This window comes from Chiloscyllium plagiosum, chromosome 26, assembly GCF_004010195.1.
Source record: "Chiloscyllium plagiosum isolate BGI_BamShark_2017 chromosome 26, ASM401019v2, whole genome shotgun sequence".
Lineage (NCBI taxonomy): Eukaryota > Metazoa > Chordata > Chondrichthyes > Orectolobiformes > Hemiscylliidae > Chiloscyllium > Chiloscyllium plagiosum.
Genome location: NC_057735.1, coordinates 49,456,953 through 49,474,267, shown reverse-complemented (window position 1 = coordinate 49,474,267; position 17,315 = coordinate 49,456,953). Strand labels below are relative to the sequence as shown.

Genomic DNA, 17,315 nt, shown 5'->3' with positions numbered 1-17,315 from the left:
GACATTTGGATTGCCCCAGTTGTTAAATTGCTATTTAAAAATCGGCTAGAATAGCAATGATATAATCCGTTACGCAGTATAAGAATGGGCAACGGTTTGAAAATAATTTTACCAAGGCTATGATTTGGAAGGTCTGTGCTGTCTGGACTTGAGTGTGAAGCTTGAGAGAAGGATCAGCCAAAACAAAGTTGTGAAAAATCATCCTGGAGATAGGTGGATAGGGTCAGTTGGAGAGACCAAGGGAACCAATGAGCATTGACTTGGGGAATCTGGTGTCAGTGGGATATCTCTGCTCAGTATTTCTTGTTATAGGAAGCCCGATTCTGACTTAAACTTCAAAACTGTGCTTGCTGCTGTGTCAAGGAGATCTGGATTTACAAATGTATTTATGTTTTACGTTGCACCTGGGTCTGTATTCTTTTTCCAAGTGCCCAGAAAGCAGTTTGGCAAATGCTTACCTTCATTCAAAGAATAGGGATTCACGATTCGAAGGATGTTTCATAAAAGGAATATACAGGCTGATGTTTAGAATTTAGAATTTAGAAAGGGTGTTTAGAATTTCCATGCGACTGCAGGTTAGCAGATCCCAGAGTGCCTCAAGGCTTTTCTTCCTTTATTGTACAGTCGCATCATCCATAGTTGAGTGATGAGCAGTGTCACCAGCCAGCATGTGGCAGTGGAACAACCAACAATTAATGCTGTGGTAGTAGAACTCCGCATACTGTCATCCCTCAGTCTGACCCCAGACTCGCAAGACTCCTCACCTTGCATTTGAAGCAGTTATAGAACAGTACAGTACAGCACAGAGTCATAGAGATGTACAGCATGGAAACAGACCCTTCGGTCCAACCTGTCCATGCTGACCAGATATCCCAACCCAATCTAGTCCATTGAATCTGTTCCCTGCCTCTTCTCCATAAACCATAACAGTAATTGCCCTTGTTTAATCTATGCTAACCCGATACTAAAATTAGCCACGAGAGATCAATAGCCTGGAGCACATTGACCAAAGTTCCCAGCTGACTCCCAGAACAAACCTCCGTCTCAGTCATCGGGCCTTCCTGCAGTCTCATTTGGGTGTGGGGTGGGATTGGTGGTTGATTGGACAGTGCCTGTGATGACCAGCTGGTCTGACGACAAAGTCTGTTTACTCTAGCTGTTGAGCTTGAACATATGTACGTTTTCTGTTGACCAGACCTTGTTAAAGATGCAACACAGCCAGCAGCTGCATGAAAATGCAGCCTCTCTGACAGACTCTAGTAATGCAGCATGCTTTAGGTTAAGTTCTGTTAGAGGCCCTCTCCATAACCTACCTGCATCATATAAAATGGAACTGCAGCTCTGTGCTGCTGGTTTGGCTGATGGTACTGAAGGTCAGGGTTTAGATCAGAGTGATGCTGGAAAAGCACAGCAGGCTTTTGCCCGAAACGTCGATTTTCCTGCTCCTCGGATGCTGCCTGACCTGCTGTGCTTTTCCAGCATCACCCTGATCTAAACTCTGGTTTCTAGCATCTGTAGCCCTCACTTTCGCCTGGTACTGAAGGTCAGCATGGTGACATTTTTCCATGGGGCTGCTGAATAGACATTGAACCTAGTGAAGGGATGTTCCTTGATACCTCTATGATTACTGTTCTGCAAGATTCCTTTGTACTTGGCTTTTTTTAATGTCACAAGATTGTAGGTTCACACTTGTAGTCGTATGGATGAGGATCCTTGCTCTCAGCCATTTGGAACAGCATAGGGAGGCTGATCGAGGTACTGTCCAGTGACTAAGGAACCTCTGCTTTCATTTTCTCACTAATTTTTTTTCTCTCTTCTTTGGCCCGCAGGTCTGGTCTCTCTTTGACTTAATCCGCTACTCAGTGGGTGTTTGCAATCAGATCGCTTCCCACCTTCACATTAATATCTTCAAAATCAGCCCCTCCTCCTTCCCACCAGCCAACTTACAGGAACAGAATCATCACAAGTGACTTAACCATTGTGCTTGATATGAGAGACTGCAGCACATGATTGAGGGAATGTCCATAGAAAGATATGGAATTGGGAGAAAAAGTGAACAAGTTATTAACTTATGATTCAATCATTGTGTGCACTTTTTTATTTTGTTTTGGCCTCAGTTTCTGAATTAAGCCTAACACTCCTAAACTTAGACTGTGATGGGAAGGACTGACTTGCTACAGCATACATGTCTCCCTGTAACATTGGCAGCTCAGCAACAAACAGTATGTGTGTCTCCTTTGTACGGACTTGAACAAACACAAGATGCACTGTTGTGTTCAGTCTTTTCTTCAGGCCTTTTGGTCTGATGAAACCACTGACTGTCCACAGGTCTGTGGACAATGTTCCTGGTTTGGGAATGAGTTTAATTGTTCTCCTGGAACCTAACTATGTTTTGGAAAAGTCAGACAAGCCATATTGCAGGTGAGGCACTGCAGAAAGGGATTTTGTGCCAAGCTGGAACCTGACAGCAACGATCAGGTAATTGGACTACTGTGGAAATGGGAACTACGAAAACTTGGTTGTCTCAACTTTTACAGCCTAACAGGGTCATCTTGAAATTTAAAGGATGCGAATGAGGTGCAGAAATCTGTGATGCCCGAGGATTGAAAAGATTTTGCAATGCATTATTTATAATGTGCGTCCCAAATTCACCAATAACGCTGTCTTTGAGATGCTGCTGTTAACTGCTCCAACTGGACAGGGGTGAGTGATTGAAAGGAAGGGCCTAATTTTGGGCTGAACTGGCACTTTAAGGAGCAGAACCTTTGTAACATGTTTACTTTTTCCACTGTGCTTTATTGCTATGTTTTTTCACAATCTTTGTGTGTCAATTTTCATAAAAATAATGCTTTCAGTTTCAAAACTGGTTAACTGGATGATCCAGTAATCCTGTAACCTTCCACCCTGCCCTGAATAGATATGTTGCTCTAAAGGTCTGCCTACATGTTGATAACTAGTGATCAGAGCCCAAAGTACATTTCTGCTTTGAAATTCCATCAAAGGAATTAATTCATTACATTCACAGAGGAGCCTGCACTGAGCAGTCTTAACTTTTGAGGAATTCTTCAATAAATCAAATATTCTCATTCCTTGAAAGTAAGCGTAACATTTTAACCCCTGCAAACAGTTTTTGTGGTTGTATTGTTTTGTTTTTATTGTGGCTAAATATCACTGAAACTTGGACAATAACAAGCTGCCAGTGGACACTGAGCAGACACTTAAAATAACCTGGTCCTCTTCAACTGCTTATCCTAAGTCCTGTAGAATTATTCTTCTTGTCAGTGAGCTTAAATGAAGGATATTTACCGTGTGAGATAAGTTAGTGCTTTTTGAAAAAAGTGACCCTCCATGATGTGAAGGTTTGTGGCAAGGAAGATTTTATCTATCTCAATATAAAAATGAGCTTGTCAGTCTTTACCTCACAGGTGGGTATATTAAGGCCTCAGTGCCTGACTATCAATTTGAAGGTAGCTCTGCAGATCCCAGTGCTGTGCCTCTGACACATGCTAGAATGGTATGAGGATAAGTGATGACAAGCTAAAGCCTGCAGTGAGATTCCAGGGCAATACCCAGGCTTTCCAGCCAATGAGAGGAAAACGTAGCAGCTGAAAGGCTTCAAATATTTAATCAGTGAAAGCTTCAACATTGTTTCTCACCTTCATTACACAGACAACAATGTGCAGCTCCTACAACCTGGCATGAGTAACTTGGTGTTTGCTTACTTCCAGAGTACTTCACACTTGTTTCGCTAATGAAGTGTGATGGGTTCTTATGTCAGTTGTCTGGACCTGCTGTTGTATAAGAGGACATTGCCACCCGTGCTTCAGTGCACAGCTAACGTTTTTTTTTCATCAGCATTGGTGGTGGAGTTTGCAGGTTTTAGTGTGTGAGCACTTTAGAAGAAACTGTGGGTTTGCCTATGTCAGCACAGATCGTTGCCTGTCGGCCACAGTATAGACGAAAGGTGCAATAAAGTTAACTTGTTTCTGCACATGCCTATGCTCAGTAAGAGCTTTGCCATATACCTGCTCTTGTGCTGATGAATCAGACCAGGAAAACTGGCAAGAGGTAGAAGCAAAATTACATTGCATCTCTGATCTAAACTTGCCAAGCTTTTGATATCAGTGAGTTTTGGTTGAACTAGAAAATTATGTAAACTCTTCATAACTACCACACAGTAACTGGAGAACACAAGTTTGTTCTTCCTGAATCCCCTGTGGACATTGATCCACACGAGTTTGATTTTTCCAGTAAGTACCTTCTGAGTTTAAACTAGATGGCTATATTTTCTCATGAAATAATTTTGATAAATGTGCATTTGCAAAGCATATACTTTTTTGCTTTTTGAGCTTTTGTTTGAGCATTTACTGCTCCCAGTATTGTGAATCATACAGGGCTGTGGCTGATTGATAGTATATGGTGTTGCATTAACCTGTGACTCTGAAGTTAAATGACTTGAGTTATCTTAGACATTTAAGATTTTCTGTTATTATGTGAATTAACATCTTAATACAGTCTAGATGCTGGGCACACAGCCAGTTCGTGTCAGTGTAAAGGTCCAAACTTGGCAAGAAACTAACATGAGTACCATTTACAATGGGTTGTCTTGAAATAACATTGAGCAGTTGCCAAGTAAGTATTATGGTTGGATTTCTGTCAGTATTTTGTAAACCCTGTGTGCAATGTGCCTGTGTCCTGAATTGTGTTCACATATATAGATGGGGATACAAGGGAGACAAATCTCTCTAAATGTGATAGGGTTCACTTTAATTAGTTGTTAGTAGTGAAACTGCACTCCTGACATCACAAACCCAGCCACAGCCTTGTGTCTCACCATATTTAATGTCAGATAAGAGTCATAAAATTAACCAAAGCATTTCTCTTTCCCTTGCTCTCTTTCTTGGGCTTAACTGTTCATGCATAAAGTATTGTAATTCAAAGAATCTGAGCTCTTATGCAACAGGAATGATTTAATGAAATGTTGTGTGACCGGTCCTGCAATACACCAGTTCGTTCACTTGGAGCAACTGAATATAATGGAAAATTAATTTGTTTTTGCAGAAATCTTGTTTGTTTTGTGAACAGATGGTTCTCATCTAATTTTGCCTTTTAGTGTAACTCTTGATTTTACTCCATGCTTAACTGTAATTTTCTGTTCTTTCTAAATAAAAGTAAATGCCAAGTGCTGGTGTAAATAAAAATTGTTCTATTCATGTTAAATGTATCTTGTGGCTACATTCTTTGCATTGTTATCTATCCCTAATCCACTTTCTGTTTCATCTTCCTCACTGATAAACTGCTTCTCTAACTCTGGGCTTGTGATGATTTCTCTCTCTGCAGTCATTGGCCAAGCTGGTGAGCTGTCAATTTTTTCTTTATTCCCTCCCCCCTCAATCACTACCAGAAATGTGTCTGAAATACAGTTTGGAATCTACAACCTGAACCTGATCTGGCTTCTAGATGACTCCAGTCCCACAGAAAGTGTTGAAAACGTAATGCCGTCAATGGTGCTGGATATGGCTTTGCCAACACTAAATAATGTGGGTGGGCGAAATTAAACTGTTTGAAGCAATTGTCAGTTGGTTAAACTGCTTGATGGTACAAAAATATTTGGTGTTCCAACAGAGGATCTGTTTCCAGTGGACATCAACACGTCAGGTTGGCAATATAAATGAAGCCCCACAAATTTTGATATGGCCAAGCTGAAAAGGTTTGGAAACAGTTTCAGTGAAAATCAAAGTAGTGAGCCTGTTTTTTTCTTGTTTCATCATCCTGTCTCATTGCATCATCTTCAATATATTTCCACCTAGTTTTGTCATCTACAAAATTGGGATATATTACATCTTTCCCTGACACCCAAATTATTGATTTGTGAGCACAGAGTTTTGATCTTTGCAGTTCCCTCACAACCTGCCAACCTCCGCATGAGCCATTTACTCTCCATACTAAAACGAAGAACTGGGAATGCTGGAGGTTCATAACACAACCAAAATTGCTGGAGAAACTCAGCAGATCTCACAGCAGCTGGGGAGAGAAAACCCTTCCTGTAGTATAGATGTTGAATGTGGATTTGGTGATGGGGAGGTGGGATGGAGATGAGGAAAGGAGCAAATGGAGTGGGACCCCAGAGAGAAAGAAAATGTTAGGCAGACCGTGAAATGAGGCTCTAAACCAGGGAAGATCCAAACCTAGACAGGTGAGAGTGGGTGAAAGTGCCTTAGCTTACTGAAAACAGCTCTTGTCATGAAGGGACATTTGTGGTGGGGGTAGGGGGTTGGGGTCAGGAGGAGGGGGTTAATATAACTGCAAGGAGATGTTCACGTTCTAAAATTATTAAACTTAATGTGTTGCCAAACTCCTGAAGGTTGTAATGTCCCCAAGCACAAGGTGAGGTATTGCTTTTCTAGTGTCACTGACATACTGCAGCAGGCTGAGGCAAAAATAAATACATCAAAGTTAGGAGCAGGAGTAGTGCATTTGGCACCTTGACTCTGCTGCTGCTGCATTCAGTATGATCATAGTTAATCATTGACTTTAGTACCCTAACCCTGCCATTCCCCCATATCCCTTGTTTTGACTTCAATTACTTTCCATGACACTAAATTCACAATTCATCATTCTTTGGGTGAAGAAATTTTTTCTCAAAACATTTAGGGACAAGAGGTAAACCTCTGACTCCAGTTCTGGAATCTCTTCCCCCTCACCCCACAATCTCGAACATCCTTCCTGCTCCAATCTGTTAAGTCTAGTAACAATTTTATCAGTCTCATGAGAACTCTCCTCCATCTTTCTAAATTCCAACGAATACAATCCTAATCAACTCCATCTGTCCTCATGTGGCAGTCCTGCTAACCCAGGAATACATTTCGTAAACTTGACTGCACTCCCTCAATAGCAATGACATCCTCAAGACAAGGAGACAGAAACTGCACACAATATTGCAGGTGGATGCAGTTTATTTGGACTTTCGGAAGAAATTAATGTGTAAAAATAAATTGCATGGGATTGGGGATAATTTACTGAGATGGAGAGAAAACTGGTTGGCAGACACGAAAGAAAGTGTTGGAATAAATGGGTCTTTTTCCAAATGACAACCCTCCATGACTAGTGGGCACCATATGAATTGGTACTAGGATTCCAGCTATTCACAATATATGTTAATAATTTACATGAAGGATCTAAATGCAAGATCTCACCACTGTCTTGATTGCAGCAAAGCATCTTTGTTACTGAACGCGAATCCTCTCCCTATGAAGGCCAACATACGGCTGGCTGCCTTTACTGCCTGCTGCACCTGCGTGCTTACTTTCAGTGTCGAAAAGTGTGGCACTGGAAAAGCACAGCCTTTGCTGATGAAGGGCTTATGCCAAAAATGCTGATTCTCCTGCTCTTCGGATGCTGCCAGATGTGCTGTGCTTTTCCAGTGCTACACGTTTTGACCTTGACCTCCAGCATCTGCAGTCCTCTCTGTCTCCCGCTTATTTTCAGCGACAGACGTAAGAGGACATTTAAATAATAATCCGCCTTCCTATTTTTGCTACCAAAGTGGATGACCGCCCATTATACTAATTTCCCCACTCACTCAGCCTGTACAAATCACATTACGACATCCCTGCTGCGTCCTTGCACCCAGCTTTTGTGCCATTTACAAGTTTTGAGATCTTGCATTTAGATCCTTCATGTAAATCATTAACATATATTGTGAATAGCTGGAATCCTAGTACCAATTCATATGGTGCCCACTAGTCATGGAGGGTTGTCATTTGGAAAAAGACCCATTTATTCCAACACTTTCTTTCGTGTCTGCCAACCAGTTTTCTCTCCATCTCAGTAAATTATCCCCAATCCCATGCAATTTATTTTTACACATTAATTTCTTCCGAAAGTCCAAATAAACTGCATCCACTGGCTCCCCAGATCATCTCCACTGCTTAGATTCTCAAAGAATTCAAGTAGATTTGTTAAGTATGTCCCTTTTGTAAATCCATGCTGGCTGTGTCTGATTGTACCATTGTTTTCTAAGTGCTCTGCTATAAAATCCTTGATCATGGACTCCAGCATCCACCACTGATGTCAAACTCAGTAAATTTCCCTGTCTTTTTGTCTTTACCTTCCTTCTCAAATAATGGGGTTCTATTATCTACCTTCAGATCTGTAGGAACTATTCCAGAGTCAAAAGAATCTGAGATAATCATTTCCTATTCCTATAGTGCTCTGGTTTGTCGATTTTCAGGCTCTTGGGATTTATCAGCGTTTTGTCGCATTAATTTCTCCAACACCATTTCTCTACTAAAACAGATTTGATTCTGTTCCTCCCATAACTAAATCCTATGCATCATTTTGAATATATTGTGTTCTGCTTTGTGAAGACAAGCAAAATATGAATTTAGTTGATCTGCCATTTCTTTGTTTCCCATCATATATTATCCTGTTTCTGACTTAAGGGACTTACGTTTTCACCAATCTTTACCTCTTTACATACCTATAGAAACTTTTAGTCAGTTCTTCCCTGCAAACTTATTTATTCTCTTTTTTATTTTTCTTAATCAACCCTTTGGTTCTCCTTTGGCTTCTCAACTGTTCTCAAATCTCCAGGTGCATTTTTTTCTTCTTGCTAATTTGGATGCCTCTCTTTGGTATCTAATCCCATCTCTAACTTCCCTTGTAAACCATTGTTTGACCACTGTTTCCTCTGAATTATTGTACCAGACAGAAAGAAACAAATTTTGTAGTTCACCCATTTGTTCTTGAATGTTTGTCAAGGAATACAGCAGTGTGTTGACTTGGCAGGCAAATGGAAGCTTGGGATTATTTTTATGTATAGAGCATAGGTGTTCGTCAAATGCCCTACCTGTGTTTCATCTTACCAATGCAGAGGCCAAGTTGTGAGCAGTGAATATTGTAGGCACGTATTGAGTGATGTTCAGGTAAGTCACTGCTTCACCTGGAAGCTGTGTCCGGGGCCTTGGATAGTGAGGAGGGAGGAGATGAATGGGCAAAATTGCACCTTCTGTGGTTGCGTGGGAAGGTGTTGGAGTGGAGGAGTAGAACAGGAATTTTCCAGAGTGATCGCTTGGCAATTGTAACAGGGCAGTGGAAGAGAAAATGTGTCCAGTGGTAGTATTCCTCCAGAGGTAGTTGCAAAGATGGCTAAGATGCTTTGAATGTGGATGCTGGCAGGGTGGAAAGTGAGGACAAGGGCAATCCTATTGTTGATATGCAAGTGAAGGAAGAAGTGTGAGAAATGATTTGGACTATGGCTAAGGGCCCTGTCAACCACGGTAGCAGGGAATCCTCAGTTGAGGGAAAAGGTGGACATTCCTGAGGCCCCTGTGCAGAAGGTGGTGTCATCATTGCAACACAATAACTCCGAAAATGGAATAAAGTCTTTACAGGACACAGTGTGAGGACGTGTAGTCCAGGTAACTGTGGGAGTCAGTGGGTTTATAGTGGATATTAGTGGCCAGCCTATCTCCAGAAATGGAAACAGAGATATCAAGGAAGGAGTCAAAGATGGACCGGATGAAGATGAGAGCAGGGTGGAAATTGGAAATGCAATTGATAACGTTTTCCATAATCCGAACAGGGTAGCGGTACTGATGATGTCATTAACGTAGTGGCGAAAGAGTTGCCGGGGAACTGCATTCTGACTGGAACGTGGAATGTTCCACGTACCCTCCAAAGAGGCAGGTATAACTGGGGCCCATACAGATCCCCAAGGCCACACCTTTGACCTGAAAAAATATTATAGGAGTTAAAGTAGAAATTGTTCAAGTAAGGATGAGCTTAGTCAGAAGGAGGAGGCGGCTGGTGGTGGTTGGGGACAGTTGAAGGAAGAAACAGGGAGTTCTGAGACCATCCTGATGGGGGAATGGATGTGTAAAGCAATCCACGGAGGAGGTGGATGGTGCTCGCAGGCCAGGGATTTTGAAATTGAGATAAAGCTTGAGAAGAATCCTAGATCTAGGTGGGAAAAGACTGGGCAAGGGCAGAAAAAAAGATCAAGTCGAGGTAGGAAGGAATGAGTTCTGTGGGGCAGGAACAGGCTGAAACAAACAGCACTACCTTTGAAATCATAGTCAAAAATGGATCTGAGAGCACGGAGTGCTGTCAGTTTAGATGGAGATAGGTTCGAATTGGTGAAGGAAGCAGAGTAATTAAGGTGACTTATCTCACATCGACAGTTCTCAATGAACAAGGCGTAAGTGAGGACTGCAGATGCTGGAGATCAGAGTCAAGATTAGAGTGGTGCTGGGAAAGCACAGCCGGTCAGGCAGCATCCGAGGAGCAGGAAAATTTACGTTTTGGGCAAAAGCCTTTCATCAAGAACAAGGCTGGGAGCCTCCGGGGTGGAGAGATAAATGGGAGGGGAGTGGGGCTGGGGGGGAATGTAGCTGAGAGTGCGATTGGTGGATGGAGGTGAGGGTGAAGGTGATAGGTCGGAGAGGAGGGAGGAACAGATAGGTGGGGAGGAAGATTGACAGCAGGGAGGGTCATGAGTCCACTGATGCCATGGGGTTAATGGCTGAAGAGCTTCAGGGCAGAGGAGATGACCTGGGATTGTAGAGAGAGAGAAAGACCCAATGGCATCAATGTGAACTTCACCAGTTTCCTCATTTCCCCATCCCCCATCTTACCTGTTCCAACCTTCCAGCTCAGCACCGTCCACTTGATCTGTCCCACCTGTCTATCTTCCTTCCCACCTATCTGCTCCTCCCTCTTCTCTGACCTATCATCTTTACCCCTACCTCCATCCACGTACTGCATTCTCAGCGACCTTCTCCCCAGCCTCACCCCCCTCCCATTTCTCTCTCCATCCCCGATGCTCCCAATCTCATTCCTGATGAAGGACTTTTGCCTGAAACGTCGACTTTCCTGCTGCCTGATCTGCTGTGCCTTTCCAGCACCACTCTAATCTTGACTGAGTTCTCAATGAACAGTTGAGTGCAGGTGAAAAGCCAGGTAAAAGGAAGAGTGTGTCGGAGGTGGGTGAAGAGGTTTGTGGGACAGGGGGAGTATTCTTATCCAAATATTAGCTGGTCAAAGGGATAATACAAAGTGCTGAGTTTAGCATCAGACAGTGGAAGGTCAGAGAGACAAGTAAATAGTTAGCAAGAGATGGGTTTAGAAGGGACGGAATCAGAGGGAAGGGGAGAAGAGGAAGGTTCCTTTGGGCCATTTATTCTTTCTTTCTGTTGTCTTTCCATTTATCAGTCTTTAAATTAATCACTCACTACCAGTATGTTACTCTGTATCCCACATGCTGTAATTTTGTGGAATAACCTGTCTGAGACCTTTTTTAAAAGTGTTCAGAAAATCCAAATATACTGGTTTCCAGCACCGCCCCACCATTTCCACTCTGCTGGTCCAGAAGTGCTCTTATATACAACTGAATGCTTTTGTTCCATCACCAAATCACATGCAATTTTTCATCTTTTAACCCATCACCAGTAAATCAGCCAATGTTTCCAATTGAATAATCTATGTGCAAAGCCCTTTAGGGGCAATGCAAATAATCAAAGCTGAGGGAAAGGGGGAGGTGCCAAATCAAAATGGAGTTGGAAAGGGTCTACTCTGCTAGTAACATGCTCAAAATTCATAACAGGTTTGTTAAACCTAATTGATCTCCCCTTCCTAAATCCATTGCCCAATTGGATTATTATTAAACTATTATTCTAATATTTTCCCTCCTACTAAAGGCAGGCTAACAGTTCCCCATTCACACCCTCCTTTTAAATAGTCAGGTCATTTTGAACACGACTAAACTGCAGGTAGCATTCCAAAACTATGGATTTATTAGATAACACCAATGCATCAATTATTTCCATCACCATATCTTTCAACATTCTGGATGCAGAGGAGGCCTGAGGAGTAACATAATAAAATGGCTTCTAGGCTGCAATTAACACTGTGTTTAAAATGGATTTTCACCCTGCTAAAAGCTGTATTCCTGAGCTAAGTGAATCGAAGATTAGCAGACAATGCTCCCTTCACAGTATGGAGTTAACCAAGCTAGATTGGATATTACTAATCATCCTAGCTGGCCTTGTAGACGCAAGTGCAGAGATAAAACATGCAAAACAAATTTGGTTCCCAGGAAATACCATTGGGTTAACCTGCTGTCCATAAAGTCCGCTCTGTAATTTAGGCTGTACTGTTTCTTAAGAATCATATAAAAATGTCTTTGTTTTAAGCTTTTTTGTGCAGTTTATACAGCATACACAGAGGTGCTTAACCTCTGTGTTGCTGGGCAACCTATGCCCGGCGTCGTAATAAATTGTGAAATCTTGCTGAATCAGACCGAGCTGCTAGTGTTTATTTGATCGATCACGGAGCCGAGGGGCCCCTCCTGTGGTCCAGATTTACAGGGAGAAGAAGGATAGGTGGAAATAGAGCCCAGAGAGAGAGCGAGACTGTTAGACAAAGGGTTGAATAATAGTTAACCGAATAGTAAGGAGTAAATCTGACAGTGGGGACCACCAAATAACTGAAAATGGGTTGGCAGTGCTGAAAGCAGCCCATGTAATGATAGGCCTGGGGTATGACAAGTACACAGAACAAGGTGTCCAGGTTCCAAAATTATTGGACTCAATATTGAATCCTGAAGGTTGTAGGATTCCAAAGCGGAAAATGAGATGGTGTTCTTCCAGCTTGTGCTGGGTTTCACTGGTGCACTGCAAACATACCCAAAACAGAAACTTGGGCCAAGGAACACGTGTCAAACAAAAATGACCCTAAGCTTCCTGTTGCTGCAATGCTCCCGTGAGGCTCAATGAAATCTGGAAGAACAGCATCTTCCTCTTGGGAATTCTGCAGTCTTCAGGTCTCAATCTCAAGTACAATAATTTTCCAACCTGAGCCACTTATTCCATGTCCTTGATCCACCCCACACCCTGTCATCACATTCTTTCAGCACAGCAATTAACTCATTTTCCACAGAACTCCATACAGTGTGGAAATAGGACATTAGGCCCAACGAGTCTATACCAACTCTCCGAAGAGCATCCCACCTCGACCCATTCCCTTACCCTGTAACCCTGCATTTCCCATGGCTAGTACACCTAACCTACATATCCTTGGACAGTATGGGTAATTTACCATGGCCAATCCACCTAACTTGCACATTCTTTGGACTGTGGGAGGAAACTACAGCACCAGGAGGAAAGGGAAGGTCCTCAATGAAAACTTTGCTTCAGTATTCACTAAGAGGGACATTGTCGTTTGTGAAATCAGTGTGAAACAGGATGATACGCTCGAACAGATTGAAGTTAAGAAGGAGGATGTGCTGGAAATATTGAAAAATATGAGGATAGGTAAGTCCCCTGGGCCAGACTGGATACCAGACAGGATTAGATTAGATTACAGTGTGGAAACAGGCCCTTCGGCCCAACAAGTCCACACCGATCCGCCGAAGCGAAACCCACGCATACCCCTACATTTACCCCTTACCTAACACTACGGGCAATTTAGTATGGCCAATTCACCAGACCCTGCACATCTTTGGACTGTGGGAGGAAACCGGAGCACCCGGAGGAAACCCACGCAGACACGGGGAGAACGTGCAAACTCCACACAGTCAGTCGCCTGAGGCAGGAATTGAACCCGGGTCTTTGGCGCTGTGAGGCAGCAGTGCTAACCACTGTGCCACCGTGCTGCCCACAGGATGCGAGGGAAGGGATTACTGCATCTTTGGTGATGATTTTTGCGTTCTCACTGTCCAATTGATTGGAGGGAGACAAATGTTACTCCTTTGTTCAAAAGGAATAGAGATAACCCTGAGAATTACAGACCAGTCAGTCTTACGTCAGTGGTGGACAAATTATTGGAGAGGATTCTGAGACAGGATTTATGATTACTTGGAAAAGCATAGTTTGATGAGAGATAGTCAGCATAGCTTTGTGAGGGAAAGGTCATACCTCACAAGCCTTATTGGATTCTTTGAGGATGTCATAAAACACATTGATGAAGGTACAGCAGTAGATATAAATGGATTTTAGCAAGGTGTTTGATAAGGTTCCCCATGACAGACACATTCAAAAAGTAAGAAGGCATGGGATACAGGGTAATTTTGGCTTTCTGGATACAGAATTGGCTGGTTCATAGAAGACAGAGGGTAGTAGTGGATGGAAAGTATTCAGCCTGGAGCTTGGTGATCAGTGGTGTCCCACGGGGATCTGTTCTGGAACCTCTGCTCTTTGTGCTTTTTATAAATGACTTGGATGAGGAAGGATGGCTTAGTAAGTTTACAGATGATACAAAGGTTGGTGGAGTTGTGGATAGTGTCAAGGGCTGTTGTAGACTGCAACGGGACATTTACAGAATGCAGAACTGGGCTGAGAAGTAGCAGATGGAATTCAACCTGGAAAAGAGTGAAGTGATTCATTCTTGAAGATTGAATGGAATGCAGATTACAGGGTTAAAGCCATGATTCTTGACAGTGTGGGGGAACAGAGGGATCTTCGGGTCCACATCCATAGATCCCTCAAAGTTGCCACCCAAATCGATAAGATTATGAAGAAGGTGTATGATGTGCTGGCTTTCATTAGCGGGGGGGATTGAGTTTAAGAGCCACGAGGTTATGCTGCAGCTCTATAAAGCCCTGGTAAGACCACACTTGGAATATTGTGTTCAGTTCTGATTACCTCATTATAGGAAGGATGTGGAAGCTTTAGAGAGGGTGTAGAGGAGATTTACCAGGATGCTACATGGACTGGAGGGAATGTCTAATGAAGAAAGGCTGAGGGAGCTAGAGCTTTTCTCATTGGAGCGAAGAAGGATGAGAGGTGACTTGATTGTGGTATATAAGATGTTCAGAGGCATAGTTAAAGCGGATAGCCAGAGACTTTTCCCCAGGGTAAAAGGAGGAGGCATAACTTTAAGGTGATTAGAGGAAGGTTTAGGGGAGATGTCAGAGGTTGGTTCTTTACACAGAGAGTGGTGGATGCATGGAATTCACTGCCAGCAATGTAGTAGAGTCAGCGACATTCGGGACTTTTAAGTGACACTTGCATAGGCACACGGATGATAGTAAAATGTAGGGTATGTAGGTTAGTTTGATCTTACTGTAAGATAATAGATCAGCACAACATCAAGGACCAAAGGGCCTTTACTGTGCTGTAGTGTTCAATGTTCTGGTAGTGTGCCTCAGGGGTCGGTGCTGGGCCCATTGCTATTTGTTCTCTATATCAATGACTTGGATGAGAATGTACAAGGTATGATTAGTAAGTTTGCAGATGACACTAAAAGAGGTGGTATCGTGGACAGTGAGGAAGGTTCTCAGAAACTGCAGCAGGATCTGCAGCACGGTGGCACAGTGGTTAGCAGAGACCCGGGTTCAATTCCTGACTCAGGCGACTGACTGTGTGGAGTTTGCACATTCTCCCCGTGTCTGCGTGGGTTTCCTCCGGGTGCTCCGGTTTCCTCCCACAGTCCAAAGATGTGCAGGCCAGGTGAATTGGCCATGCTAAATTGTCCGTAGTGTTAGGTAAGGGGTAAACGTAGGGTTATGGGTGGGTTGCGCTTCGGCGGGTCGGTGTGGACTTGTTGGGCTGAAGGGCCTGTTTCCACACTGTAAAGTAATATAATCTAATCTAAAGCTGGGGAAGTGGGCCGAGAAATGGCAAACGTAGTTTAATATCAATAAATGTGAGGCCTTGCATTTTGGAAAGTCAAACCAACATAAGGGTTTCATGGTGAATGATAGGGCCTTAAGGAGTGTACTGGAACAGAGGGACCTTGGAGTTCAGGTGTACAGTTCTCTGAAAGAGGAATCACAGGTAGACAGGGTAGTGAAGAAGGCTTTTGGCCCACTGGCCTTCATCAGTCAGGGCATTGAGTATAGAGATTGGGAAGTATGTTGGATATTGATGAGGCCGCACTTGGATATTGTGTTCACTTTTGATCACCTTGCTACAGGAAGGATGTTATTAAACTGGAAAGAATGAGAAGAAATTTACATGGATCTTTCCAGGACTCAAGGGTCTGAGTTATAGGGAGAGATTGGACAAGCTAGGACATTTTCTTTAGAGCATAGGAAACTGAGGGGGATCTTATAGAAGTGTATAAGATCATGAGAGGCATGGATAGGGTGAATGCACTCAGACATTTTCCCAGGGTTGGGGAATCGAGGACTAGAGGGCATCAGTTTAAGCTTAGAAGGGAAAGAATAAAAGGGAACCTGAGGGATGTTTTTACACAGAAGGTGATACACGTATGGAATGAGCTGCCAGTGGAAGTGGTTGAGGTGGGTACATTAACAACATTTAAAAGACGTTTGGACAAAACAAGGATAGGAAAGGATTAGAAGGATATGGACCAAGTGCAGGGAAATGGGATTAGTATGGATGGACATTTTGGTCGGCATGGACTGGTTTGGACCAAAGGGTCTGTCTCTGTGCTGAAGGGGCTCTATGACTCTAAGGTAAGTATTCCTTGGGGAAAGGAAGCTGAGGGGACATCTAATAGAGATATTCAAAATCATGAAGGGTCTGGTCAGAATAGGTAAGGAGAAACTGTTCCTACTTATGTTGGGATCAACAGTGAGGAGGAATAGTGTTGAAGTAATTAGTAAAAGAAATGAAAGGGATACAGCCAAAAATGTTTCAATGCAATGAGTGGTTACGGTTTGGAATATCTTGCCAGATTGTGGAGACTGCTTCAATCAGAACACACAGAAGGGAATGGGCAGTACTGTGGTTCAGTGGTTAGCGCTCCTACCTCAGCACCAAGGACCCAGATTCGATTCCACCCTCGGGTGACTGTGTACAGAGTTTGCACATTCTTCCCATGTCTGCGTGGGTTTCCTCCGGGTACTCTAGTTTCCTTCCACAGTCCAAAGACATGTAAGTTATGTGGATTGTCTATGCTAAATTACTCAATGAGTTCAGCGTTGTGTAGGTTAGGTGGGTTAGCCATGGTAAATGCATAGTTACAGTGCTGGGGAATGGGGATGGATCTGGGTGGGATTCCCTTCAGAGGGCCAGTGTAGACTTGTTGGGCTGAATGGCCTGTTTCCTTACTGTAAGGATTCTATGGAATTAGGTTCTTATATGGAAAGAAGTGCAGGAATACAGGGAAAATACAGAGTATAGCACTAGGTGAATAGCTCATTCAATGAAGTGGTGCCACACCTGAATGGCTGAATGGCCTCTTGCACTGTAACAATTGAGACTTATACCTCATGATTTTTTGTAGATATAAAATGGTGTTGCATGTGATACAAGTGTGATAATATAGATGGAATGTAAAGATAGAATTACTAACAAGATGGCAAAATTAAATTGAGTTAGTTTTAATTTGATTAACAACTTCACCAA

The 17,315-nt window shown here is 43.0% G+C and overlaps 1 protein-coding gene across 1 annotated transcript in view; it reads left to right on the top strand.

Annotated features, from left to right (window-relative positions):
- The window catches only part of LOC122563337 (choline/ethanolaminephosphotransferase 1-like), a 39,124-nt gene extending 33,904 nt beyond the window's left edge, over positions 1–5,220 (top strand). Inside the window, exon 8 of the mRNA XM_043717089.1 lies at positions 1,830–5,220. Coding sequence (XP_043573024.1) covers positions 1,830–1,970 — 141 coding nt within the window. The 3' untranslated portion in view covers positions 1,971–5,220. The remainder of the gene's footprint in view (positions 1–1,829) is intronic.
- The last annotated feature ends 12,095 nt before the right edge of the window (positions 5,221–17,315 follow it).